Genomic DNA, 13,047 nt, shown 5'->3' with positions numbered 1-13,047 from the left:
AATGACGCACTCGCGAGCACTGTTAGCACCAAAGCAACACGAAGGGAGATCCTTAAGCAGGGAACTGCACGGCGAGCTGGGATTCCAAAACCACTCGTCAGTGTTGCAAACGCCCGCAACAGGAGAACGTAGTGCCGAGGCTGTATGACCTCGACCATGGAGCAACAGAAAAATGACATTTGGTTGGATAAGTCTTCTTTCAGTTTCCAGCCTCTGCCGAGTAAACGTCCCAAGAGTGAAACATGGCAGGGATTCAGTGATGATTTGGGCAGTCATGTCGGGTATTCCATGGGCCCCATGGCTGCTCCTCAAGGTCGTAGACTGCCACGGTTTATGTGATCATTTTGGCTGACCAGGTCCCTCTCATGGTGCGATGTTCGTTCCCCAAAGGTGATGCCGCGTTCCAACACGACAGAGCCCCTGATCATACAGCTCGAATCGTCCAAGACAGTTTTTGTGAGCACGAGGATGAATTGTCGCAACTACACTGGCCACCACAGTCGTCAGAGAAGGATGCGTCATCGCTACCCATCTCCGTCATCTTTAGGTGATGGTTCAAATGGCTCTGAGCACTTTGGGACATCTGAGGTCATCAGTCCCCTAGAACTTAGAACTACTTAAACCTCACTAACCTAAGGACACCACACACATCCATGCCCGAGGCAGGATTCGAACCTGCGACCATAGCGGTCGCGCGTTTCCATACTGAAGCGCCTAGAACCGCTCGCCCACACCGCCCGGCCTTTAGGGGAACTTTCCACTATTCTCCAGGAAGAATGGTGTAATATTCCCTTGAAAACCATGCACGACATTTATTTATCCATTCCGAGACGGCAAGAAGCTCTTTCGAATGCCAAGGAGTTCACCGCATTAGACATGATAATATGTTGCGTTTTCAGTGTTGCATATTTTGGCCATTCCTTGAATATAGTTACAAAAAACGAGCAAATCATAATAACTTAATCTACCTACTATATGATTAATAAGTCATCAGTATACTGCTTGAGGAAATTCATGCGCAAACCAATCAATTTAGTTAAGTAACTGAGAGAGAAAGCTGTTACTTTGAAAGAAATAAACGAAGTAAAAAAGCTGATACCTCCTCAGTTATGCTAGATACCTGATGTTGTTCATCTCATATTGCTAGCTTAACATTAATTGATTACATTGATATTCTTCAAAAGAAAGTATTGACCTATATTTACCTTTTACAGAGTTACAGTCTTACAACGAACACTGCTATGTACTTTGTAGCGAACAGAACTTTTAATACACGAATCTAGATATTCAGATAATTTGTGGAAAGAGTGGCCACTGAAGTTGTTGTGTTGTTATGGTCTTCAGTCCTGAGACTGGTTTGATGCAGCTCTCCATGCTACTCTATCCTGTGCAAGCTTCTTCATCTCCCAGTACCTACTGCAACCTACATCCTTCTGAATCTGCTTAGTGTATTCATCTCTTGGTCTCCCCCTACGATTTTTACCCTCCACGCTGCCCTCCAATACTAAATTGGTGATCCCTTGATGCCTCAGAACATGTCCTACCAACCGATCCCTTCTTCTGGTCAAGTTGTGCCACAAACTCCTCTTCTCCCCAATCCTATTCAATACTTCCTCATTAGTTATGTGATCTACCCATCTAATCTTCAGCATTCTTCTGTAGCACCACATTTCGAAAGCTTCTATTCTCTTCTTGTCCAAACTGTTTACCGTCCATGTTTCACTTCCATACATGGCTACACTCCATACAAATACTTTCAGAAATGACTTCCTGACACTTAAATCTATATTCGATGTTAACAAATTTCTCTTCTTCAGAAACGCTTTCCTTGCCATTGCCAGTCTACCTTTTATATCCTCTCTACTTCGACCATCATCAGTTATTTTGCTCCCCAAATAGCAAAACTCCTTTACTACTTTAAGTGTCTCATTTCCTAATCTAATACCCTCAACATCACCCGACTTAATTCGACTACATTCCATTATCCTCGTTTTGCTTTTGTTGATGTTCATCTTATATCCTTCCTTCAAGACACCATCCATTCCATTCAACTGCTCTTCCAAGTCCTTTGCTGTCTCTGACAGAATTACAATGTCATCGGCGAACCTCAAAGTTTTTATTGCTTCTCCATGGATTTTAATACCTACTCCGAATTTTTCTTTTGTTTCCTTTACTGCTTGCTCAATATACAGATTGAATAACATCGGGGAGAGGCTACAACCCTGTCTCACTCCCTTCTTAACCACTGCTTCCCTTTCATGTCCCTCAACTCTTATAACTGCCATCTGGTTTCTGTACAAATTGTAAATAGCCTTTCGCTCCCTGTATTTTACCCCTGCCACCTTTAGAATTTGAAAGAGAGTATTCCAGTCAACATTGTCAAAAGCTTTCTCTAAGTCTACAAATGCTAGAAACGTAGGTTTGCCTTTCCTTAATCTTTCTTCTAAGATAAGTCGTAAGGTCAGTATTGCCTCACGTGTTCCAACATTTCTACGGAATCCAAACTGATCTTCCCCGAGGTCGGCTTCTACTAGTTTTTCCATTCGTCTGTAAAGAATTCGTGTTAGTATTTTGCAGCTGTGGCTTATTAATCTGATTGTTCGGTAATTTTCACATCTGTCAACACCTGCTTTCTTTGGGATTGGAATTATTATATTCTTCTTGAAGTCTGAGGGTATTTCGCCTGTTTCATACATCTTGCTCACCAGGTGGTAGAGTTTTGTCAGGACTGGCTCTCCCAAGGCCGTCAGTAGTTCCAATGGAATGTTGTCTACTCCGGGGGCCTTGTTTCGACCCAGGGCTTTCAGTGCTCTGTCAAACTCTTCACGCAGTATCGCATCTCCCATTTCGTCTTCATCTACATCCTCTTCCATTTCCATAATATTGACCTCAAGTTCATCGTCCTTGTATAGACCCTCTATATACTCCTTCCACCTTTCTGCTTTCCCTTCTTTGCTTAGAACTGGGTTTCCATCTGAGCTCTTGATGTTCATACAAGTGGTTCTCTTATCTCCAAAGGTCTCTTTAATTTTCCTGTAGGCAGTATCTATCTTACCTCTAGTGAGATAAGCCTCTACATCCTTACATTTGTCCTCTAGCCATCCCTGCTTAGCCATTTTGCACTTCCTGTCGATCTCATTTTTGAGACGTTTGTATTCCTTTTTGCCTGCTTCACTTACTGCATTTTTATATTTTCTCCTATCATCAATTAAATTCAATATTTCTTCTGTTACCCAAGGATTTCTACTAGCCCTCGTCTTTTTACCTACTTGATACTCTGCTGCCTTCACTACTTCATCCCTCAAAGCTACCCATTCTGTATATCTGAAGTATGTTTTTTATTTTCTTTGGATCTGGTAGGAATTTCGAAATTCTGATTTTATGTTAGAAGGAGCTTATTGAACATTATCCCACCAGTGTACATAACGCCACTCCATCCCAGACAAGCAGGTAAAAGCCAAATCTTTAAGTTTAAGATACAGGTATAAAGTTGTATAAATATAAACGACCATGAGGAACAGATGTGTTGCTCTCATCCCACTGTACAACTTTTAATTCTGTGTTTCTTGTAACTAACTTATAAACTGTAATGATAATGAAATATCTGAATCTACAAATGTGTGTACATGTATGTCTACTTTGCAATATGCAGTCAGCTGACTTTAAAATATTTCGTCAATAATTTTCACTGACAGTAGAAAAAAACCGCCTGCTAAAAACAAAAACAATTTTTTCTACTGTTTCTTAGTAATAACTTTATTCTTAGAGTGCAAACATTTTTCTATTATTAGAATGTTACATTTTGCACATCCCACACATCTTTGCTCTGTTCACATCCTGGGTCAATATGCAATGAAAGATATCTTGGATCATTGCTTAATGAGAATCAACTGTGTAGTATACGTGTGATGCTCAACACTCATTTTAAGATAATTATGAAGTGTGCCACTAATTTATTTACAATATGTGTTGTATGAGGAGTTCAACAACATATACATCGAGCTAGAAAACCACATCGACCACAATAAAACAAATCGCCATCTACTTGAACGCCAATATTTTGCACTATATAGAAAAAATTCAAGAACTTTGGCGTACTTTTTATTAATGAAACAACTTATAAAGTGGCACTAATTTCTCAAATATTCTGTACATTGTGGAGCAGACGACATGCCGTCTGTCAAAAAAATCTGTGTAACGGAAAATATTAGCCATCTGAAGATGGGCATGGTAGCCTGGAAACGGTTGCGGCACTAATATGAAAGATTTAAAAATTATTTGTGGCTGGTTGCGTCAGTCAACAACTAAATTTAAAATATTTGTGTCTTTTATTGTAATTTCGCAAGTCATAGTTCAGCTGGCAAAGATTTTTCTTGTAAGGGGAAAAAAAACCTGCGAGTAAAATGTTCCCTAAAAAGGCTTACGTAAGATGTACGGTTTTCTGCCTTGTACAATATTCTCACTGTGCACTTCTTCTTTGGTGCACTGTCCCAGAATATAATTCCATAAAACAAAAGAGAGTGAAGATAAGCAAAATTATCAAGTGCCCTTGGCTTTAGGTCACGTTAATGCGATGTACGAGCCGTATTCCAAAACTAAATTCCGTTTGATCATAGAAATATAGGACGATGAGAAAAAGATTTTATTGACATCAGAGTTTTACTAAATGTATACTTTGCTTTTCCACATAATTGCCATTCACATCTATAAAGTCTCAGTTATGCTACAGCTGCTTCTTTAACACTTCTGCGTGAAAGTCTGTCGACTGGGAACTGAAACAGTTGGTAGCGCCAGTTTTGAATTCATTGTCATTTTGAAATAGTTGCCCGCCCAGCCACTTTTCCAAGTGCTTACTGCAAGGTCGTGAAGTTGCCACGAAAATCTGAAACTGCTCCTTGATTTTGGCACGGGGGGAGGACGTGATTTGTCGTGGCGTCGATTTTGGATAGGACGTCCCAGTCTGGTCATCGTTTCACAATGTACGTCAGCTATAACTGTTGACCCACAGTCCATGATATGAATCAAAAGGACGCCCTTGTCATCTACAAAAAAAGCAGCCATCCTTTACCAACCCAGTACGGTGACTGCAATGACTGTGGTATGGATTCTGCGTTAGTGTACGGTATCCTCGTCTCGTCACCCTTTACAAAGTGGGAAAACAAGTCATTTCCCTATCATTTACAGTGCTCCAAAATCTGTCGTGCACTTCGCTCTTCGTGCTGAGCAACGAGCATTTTTGGAACTCACTTCGCTCACTTTTTGGGATATCCAAGCTGTTCAGTGACAACTTTGTAACTTGAGGTTCTAGCAACATTTTGGAATTAAGTATCCAAACCGCTGATCGTCAATCCCTGCTCACTTCGAAGTTTTGGGTGCACTTGAGCAACGATGTCGTCGGTCCGGATACTGGGCCCGCCCCTCCCCTATTCACCGTGAACATTTGTATGGCCATTTCGAAGTTCTCGACGCCATTTTCTAACTTGTTTGTCACTAATTATTTTAGGTCAGGTCCATACGCTAGACATAACTCACGATGGATTTCAGTAGCTGAAGAGCCTTTTACCAGTAAATTTTAACCACGCCGCGCACTTCATAAGTGGCGGGATCTATTATTGTCTCGGCGATTGCTATCTGCTGAGACCAAACCTGCAGTTGTTTCCTAAAGAGTCGATATACAGCGGTTCATGCGTAAAACTTCATTCAGGCCTACACTTCCGTTAAATACAGCTCATCGGACCTTATTTTTGGAATACGCCTCTTACTTCTAAGGACAAATAACTCTCAACTGAATTATTGATTACACCTAGTTACTCATACCCACAATCTTCTGAATTAAAGTTTTCTCTGATTCCTGTAACTATAGAAAAGAATTCTCCTCTATATTTGTAGGTTCAGCCGAAAAGTACTGTAAGGATTAGTTTAATCATCAGAGTCAAAATTCTGTTTAGAGCAGCGAACTAGTAAAGGCGGTGTGTCTTTACCTTCCTAAAATTAAGTGTCGAGCTTCGAGCGTGTATCGTTTCGTGTAGATAACTGTGTCGAAGCCTGGTGCAGTTTAGTGTTGTATTGTTGGTGTTGCTGTATTTGAGCGTGAAATGAAAAGGACAGGATGAAATACAGTCCCGGCACATAGCCCTCACCTTTCGATTAGCACGATGGAGTCGAGCGAGCTTATCAGACTCGGTCAACAGCGTCATATCTTTTCGCTCAACGAGAGGCTGTCAACAACTTTCAGACTTCAGTAATAACGTTGGAGGATAACCTGGTGATCATAAATGACTCGTATCCTGCCCTCTGTCTCTTCCATTGACGAATAAATGGCGGTGATTAAAATTTCATCCATAACAGTGATTAGAAACCACCGACATCAGCTAAGAATTTGGGTGTAATAATCCGATCCACTCCAGTGAGACAGACTTTCTGGAATCTTTGAGTATTGTTGCTTTGATTTGAGACCGAAGAGGTGAATTTCGTTTTTTGCATTAGTTGATATAATCGTACTTAAAATACTGCTGTCTTTTTGGTAGCACCCGACCAATACGGACGAATGCTAGCACAGGAATAGCTATTCATCCACAGATATCAAGCCTTTTCCTGAGCTCATTGTGGTGTATCTCATTTTGGCATTACATTTAATTACAGCGTAAGGGGTCAATAAGAACCGGCTGTCAATAAATTTAACTGAGATCAAATTACCCAGACCATATAAACATATATAAAAATCGGTCAGAACGTACCGTGATAGAAAATAAATTGAAGAAATGCTTTTGTTCAATTGATTTCAGTTGTTTTATGAAAGTCACAGAAGCACATCATCTTTATGTTTGGACTTCGACAACATGTCTGATGGATTCTCATTGCTCAAATTCCAACTTACTCGTGACTGTGAGTTTCCAAATTATTGCGCTCTGCCATGGAAAATACTGCTCAGTTGGCAGAAACCGTACAATTTAATGTAAATTAAATTTGAGAAGGTGCATTACTTTCGTCTACAGAATGGCAAAACGGTACGTGTGAAATGCAGAATGCGTTAGCTTTTTCAGTTTAAACACTTGTCGGTATTTTCGCTTAGATGTGTGTTGTGAAGTCTAAACACAAGAAACGAAGGAGAAGCATTTACTTTTTTAAAAATCGAATAAATTTACTGAAGCTGAAGAGATATTAATTCAAGTCAGTTTTAGAAAACTTTGAATCTTAACGGGACCTTCGAGAATGCACGATAGGACGAGATATCCGGTCTCCTAAGAGTATAATAACAAAAAAACCGAGAGTAACGGTGCAGGACAGTTAATGATTTTAAAAATGTGTTTCTTCTGCTCGTGTGTAGAACAACCAATGAGTGACCTGCAAAAAATGATCAGAGCACAAGTAAGTTTACAAGGCGAACACACCGATGTAAGTCAATATAAAAAAATGGATTAACAATAAACAAAGCTGAGAACAAAGTTACGAAGAGGTGTGGAGGAGAGAATACTGGACTGCTAAACGTCAGAATTTCGGAAGATATCGCAGAAGAAATGAAAGCTTTCTTATGTTTAGAAAGCAAGATTTTTCATGTCTGAAGGGAGCAACACTCAGTAAACATATTGGATCAGAGAATAGAAACTTCCTTCAAGAAAAGGTCCTCCTGTCGTCAGTTATTGACATAGGTTTCATGAAGAGGATTCTGAAACTTTACATCTGAGGTAAAACGGCGTAGTAAATTATTATCTGGACTATAAAAAAACTGAAACCATAAGAAATGGAAACACAGGGTTTGTAATGTTGCTGTAGGATGTCAAACATTGTGGGGAGAGATAAAGAGAAATTGAGAATTTTTGGAATGTGCAAGTACGAAGAGAAATATGTAAAAGAAGTAATAACTTGGTAGGGAATTTGTTTCCGAATTTCGGAATATTTAGCGTGATAGAAACAACAGAAGAGAAACCTTACTGACACAAATGAAGGTAAAATGATATAAAACTAGTAGTCCCATACTAGTCATATCCATATGCAATGATGAAAATATTAGCACCAATTAAATTAAAAGATTGTTGACATTACTAAAAAATACGACACTAAGAACAATATTCAACATGGATATAAACTTCAGAAATTGATCCCTTGTTCAAGGTCGAAATGAAAAGAAAGATTTTTGGACATTCACCTGCTCATTTATTTCATGCCCAACAGTTCATGAAATGCTCTATCTGTCTGATTAATTGTCATCTGTTTGTCCCAGCATCCAACGAAGAAAAAAGAGCAGTTATCAAAGTATTGTGCAGTAATGAAACAGATAACTCATAAATCTATAAGTCGTCAATGGCCTAGTTTTCATACTGCTGAATTATAATCATAAAAGCTCTTAAACATTAACTGGGGTTTGTAGCACTAAACAGTAACAAAGTGACAATTTTGTTGACTGATCATCTCACAGATGTCTAAATTTGGTTCATATTGAGACAATTCAGATGGCAGAGATCTTTCCCTACAGGTACAATGGCAGCAACCGTTCATTCTCCTCGTATTAGATTCGCGAGTGAAAGATGTTTTGGAGGAAGAGTAACTACATATATAAGGACAGTACACAAATTCGAAAATATTGAAATGAGTGCATTTCCTAGAGCTCACCACACACAAATGTGGGCTTATATTTTAACATTGAAAAGCAGCTCACTTTTAATTTGAAAATTTTGAACTGTTCGTGGGGCATATGGATTCCTTACTATGTTACCTGTCAGATAATAACAATCAGTTAGTAGTGTATGGTGATTTCAGTGAATATTTCCCAAATGATAATTGTACAGTTTAATCTCAGTAATTAACTTTCCAAAAAGGTAATCTCGAAACATGAAAATAACTGTGCACCCAGGAACAAATGCTTTCTTTGATCATGTTGCAGATTTGAAGTAAACAAGACGATTACCTACAGTATAGATTCCCATAACTGGAAATCAGTTAGGACAATTAGTAACTCCAGAACCAAAGTTTTTGAGGACGGTATACAATAGATGGTTGGGGACAAATTGTTATAACGAACCAAATGCTGACATAAAATTTAACCTCTTCTTTGACAAATTTATATTATTAATTGATAGAAGCCTTCTTCATAAACTAATCAGAAAGAACAATAAACAACCTTGAAAAAACCCATGGATCGCTACAGAGATAAGCATATCTTGCAGAAGCAAAAGATAAATGTATCTGTTGCCAATAAAAGTGAAATCCTACAGTAGTTGCACACTAGAAAAGATACTCAAAGTTAGTACTAATTTTATTAAAAAAGCGAAACACTTGCACATTGTGCAAGAAATAAGTAACTCTAACAACACACCTAACCCTATGGCAAATGCAGGGAAACGAAATACAGGACAACAGACAGCAGAGCAATATAACGTAACTATTAATTCAAATGGAAATGCTATAAATGATCAGTTACAGGTAGCAGGTCTAAGCAGCTCCGAAATGTAATTCGTAAATCAAGACTAGCACTTCAAAAGAAAAATCAAAGAAGTATGCCGGGAAAGGAACTTTCATACAATTAAATCAAACAGATGTCCCAACCATTTTCCCTTCTGAAATTAATAAAATGATATATGCTCTCAAAAATAGAAGCTCATCTGGATTTTATGGTATTTCCGACAGAGTAGTAAAAAAGTTGTTCCCACATAATATTTACTGTCTTTTCTGAAGCATGTAATACATCGCTAACTTAGGGCTGTTAGTACAGCAATGAAAAATGGAATATATGGTGGGGAAATAATAATTGGGGTGGGAACTTCAAACTTTTATGTTGTGCACATTGATGGGAATGTAAACTGTGAATAAAAAATATTCTTGAACTCGTAAACCAAATCAGTTAACGCAGATTTTGACATTGAATAACTGCAAAATTTGGGGTAGAACAAATCACTGATTTAACATATTTTGCATATTATCATTTAGCAAGATCCTGTGGACTAAAGTTATGAGGTAACTCAGTGTTAAGAAAGAAAATTTTCATTACTCAAAAAGTACTTTAAAAATAATATGTAGTGCGCACCTGCAATCGTCCTGTAGAAACGTTTTATGTCGTAAATGTTTTATGGGATCTTATACAGTAAGAATCTCAGGGCTCGTTTAATTCCAGTGAGCTATGAACGTGAATTATACAATCGCTTTTCCCCTTCTTCTGTCTCGCTCAAAACGAATAGTGAAGAACATAAATGCAAATTTGTAATAAATAACTCATTGCATCTCAAAACGAAAATGATGCACATAATTACAATACCAGACGAAAAAGTGAGATTCGTTGTGCTACGTTAAGGTTGATCTTAGCCCAAAAATGGGTGAACAATGCTTCCATCAAAATGTATGCTCACCAGCCCAACGATGTTAAATATCCACCAAACAGCAAAGGTAAATTCGACAACTCTTCCTATACCGTAGCAAAATTTCTGTTTATGCACTATGTAGCAGTAGTGGATAGGAATTAATGAGTACACGAGCAAAAAATTAAAAAAATTGAAGTTTTTAAATGGTCTCCATGTAGCAATATTTACACATGAATGTAAAATGACTCGTTCCACATCATGATCTATGGAATGTGAAACTAACTAGAACTAACACTTGTACGACAGCTTGTTCCCTGCGCGAAACACTTCATCTAGTGGAATATAGTGCAACACGCCACAGCAAATAGATGACTTCTGAACTTACTGCTTATGACACTGAAATTTTAGACCTCAGTATTTAGACATTTTCGTTTAGCTCTGGCTAGCTATAGCTTTGCGCAGTGGAAGTGGAGTTTGTCTGAAACCACTGCATTGTGTTCGCAGCCCCTGGATATCATCTTATTGTAGTGGGAATGAGCTCACGTCATTGCTTCTTGAATTATGTCGACGAGATCAATTATTATGTTCCAAATATCAAACTGTAAAATGAAACGTGTGTTACATGATCTTTAGGCTCCATTTGGCACCATGACTTCCTCCGCTTATAGGAATATGACAGCATTTGCAACGCAAACAAATCTTGCGTCCTGCTTTAGGAGCTATTAGACTTAAGAGCATTCAGTGCGTACGTCCCATGCGGTACTAGAGAACGTTAGCAACGCCTGAAGAACATGGAGCACCAAACCATGACTGAATGAACGTGTATGTCATTTACTGCAAGTCGTCACACTCAAACAGTTCTTCGGCTAGACGTGGCCGGAAGCAGCGAGAGGCTCTGATGACAGGGTGAGACATGTCTGGAAGTTGGTGGTAGGGTGGGATATACCAGGAAATTAGTGGTAGTGTGGGACCACAGACAAAGATTACTCTGTGGTGGGACATACCTGGAAGCTGGTGACGGTGACCGGAGGGTCTCCGCCGCCCAGGAGGTCCTGCAAAAACTCGAGCGTGATGGTTTCGGCCGCGTTCATCGCGGCGTCGTCAGACAGGACTGGCGCATCTACGTCCGCGTCCGCGCCCCCCGTGCCCCAGCGACCCTCCAGCCAGGAAGGGACCACTTTATCAACGTCACCGCCACATGCGCTGCTGCATTACGCCTCAATTGGCCCGGGTTGCCCCCCACTGGCCGGTATCGGAAACAATCTGGCCCAGCGCGCATCCCCCAGACGCACCAACGAGCAATTCTGGTCATCAGTGGGAGCGCTGGGGGCTCATTTTGACAAATGACTGTCGCTCCGTTGGGATGCAGGGCATTTCGTCAGTGCAGCCGTATCCATCCGTACCACCAAGCCGAGATAGGAAGCCTAACCTGGTATGGCTGCTTCAAGAAGCTCAAAATTTCTCTGATGGACAGGTAAACAACGCTGAGTACCGCTGCTAGACTCTCCAAAACACCACAACGCAAATGATCATTTTCCGAAGTTCAAATATTGGATAAGTTTTTTTCTTATACAGCAGGTCTTCACTGTATGTACTGGGCAGCCAGAGCCAAATTACGCAAATGGTAAACCTGATGCGTAGGCAAACTGTTTGAGGATATACACAGCTCAAGGAACAGAAGTTCCACGTGGAAATACACTCCATTATACATTCAGGTGATAAAAGGCATTGGATAGGGATACGCACATATACAAATAGCGGTAGTATCGCTAACACAAGGTATAAAAGGGCAGTGCATTGGCATGATTATGGCCGCACGAAGGAAATTAACAGACATTGAACGCGGGAGATACCATTTCACAAATCGTTAGGGAATTCAGTAATCCGAGATTCACAGTGTCAAGAGTGTGCCGAGAGTACCAAATTCAGGAATTAACTCTCACCATGGACAACGCAGTGGCCGACGGCCTTCACTTAAAGACTGACACCAGTGGCGTTTGAGTAGATGTTCAAATGTTCAAATGTGAGTGAAATCTTATTGGACTTAACTGTTAAGGTCATCAGTCCCTAAGCTTTCACACTACTTAACCGACATTATCCTAAGGACAAACACACACACCCATGCCCGAGGGAGGACTCGAACTTCCGCAGGGACCAGCCGCACAGACCATGACTGCAGCGCCTTAGACCGCTCGGCTGTTTGAGTACAGTTGTCAGTGCTAACAGACAAGCAACGCTATGTGTCTGGTGCGGCCCCCCTGAATTCCTCTCCTGTGACAACGAACTGATACAAATCCTTTACTTCAAGGAAAGGTCCAAGACAGACGAGCTGTAGCGTGCATTCGATTGACCCCGAACCACCGCCTGTTGTGACTTGAGGAGTGTCAAGCGAGAGCTTATTGAAGGGCATGGTGGAGATCTGTTGCGTTTTCTGGTGAAAGCTCGTTCTGCCTCGGTGCCAGTGATGCCCGTGTATTGGTTAAGGGGAGGCCAGTTGAGGCCCTGCAACCAACCTGTCTGCTTGCTAGAAACACTGAACTTAAACCTGGAGTGCCCGCTCGATTAGCCGTGCGGTCTAACTCACTGCTCTCCGTGCGGCCCCCGGGACAAATCCGAGCAGCGGATTTGTGTCTAGGTCTGGTGTGCCGGTGAGCCTGTGGATGGTTTTTAAGGCGGTTTTCTATCTGCCTCGGCGAATGCTGACTGGTTCCCCTTATTCCGACTCAGTTACACTGTGTCGGCGATTGCAGTGCGA

The 13,047-nt window shown here is 40.5% G+C and overlaps 1 protein-coding gene across 1 annotated transcript in view; it reads right to left on the bottom strand.

Annotated features, from left to right (window-relative positions):
* LOC126187739 (uncharacterized) overlaps positions 1-11,428 on the bottom strand; it is a 330,635-nt gene extending 319,207 nt beyond the window's left edge. Inside the window, exon 1 of the mRNA XM_049928989.1 lies at positions 11,297-11,428. Within this exon, the coding sequence (XP_049784946.1) occupies positions 11,297-11,383 (87 nt within the window). The 5' untranslated portion in view covers positions 11,384-11,428. The remainder of the gene's footprint in view (positions 1-11,296) is intronic.
* Between the last annotated feature and the right edge of the window lie 1,619 nt (positions 11,429-13,047).

This window comes from Schistocerca cancellata, chromosome 5 (assembly GCF_023864275.1).
Source record: "Schistocerca cancellata isolate TAMUIC-IGC-003103 chromosome 5, iqSchCanc2.1, whole genome shotgun sequence".
NCBI classification, from domain to species: Eukaryota; Metazoa; Arthropoda; class Insecta; order Orthoptera; family Acrididae; genus Schistocerca; species Schistocerca cancellata.
The sequence above is the reverse complement of the archived record's forward strand: the minus strand, read 5'-3'. Positions and strand labels throughout refer to the sequence as shown.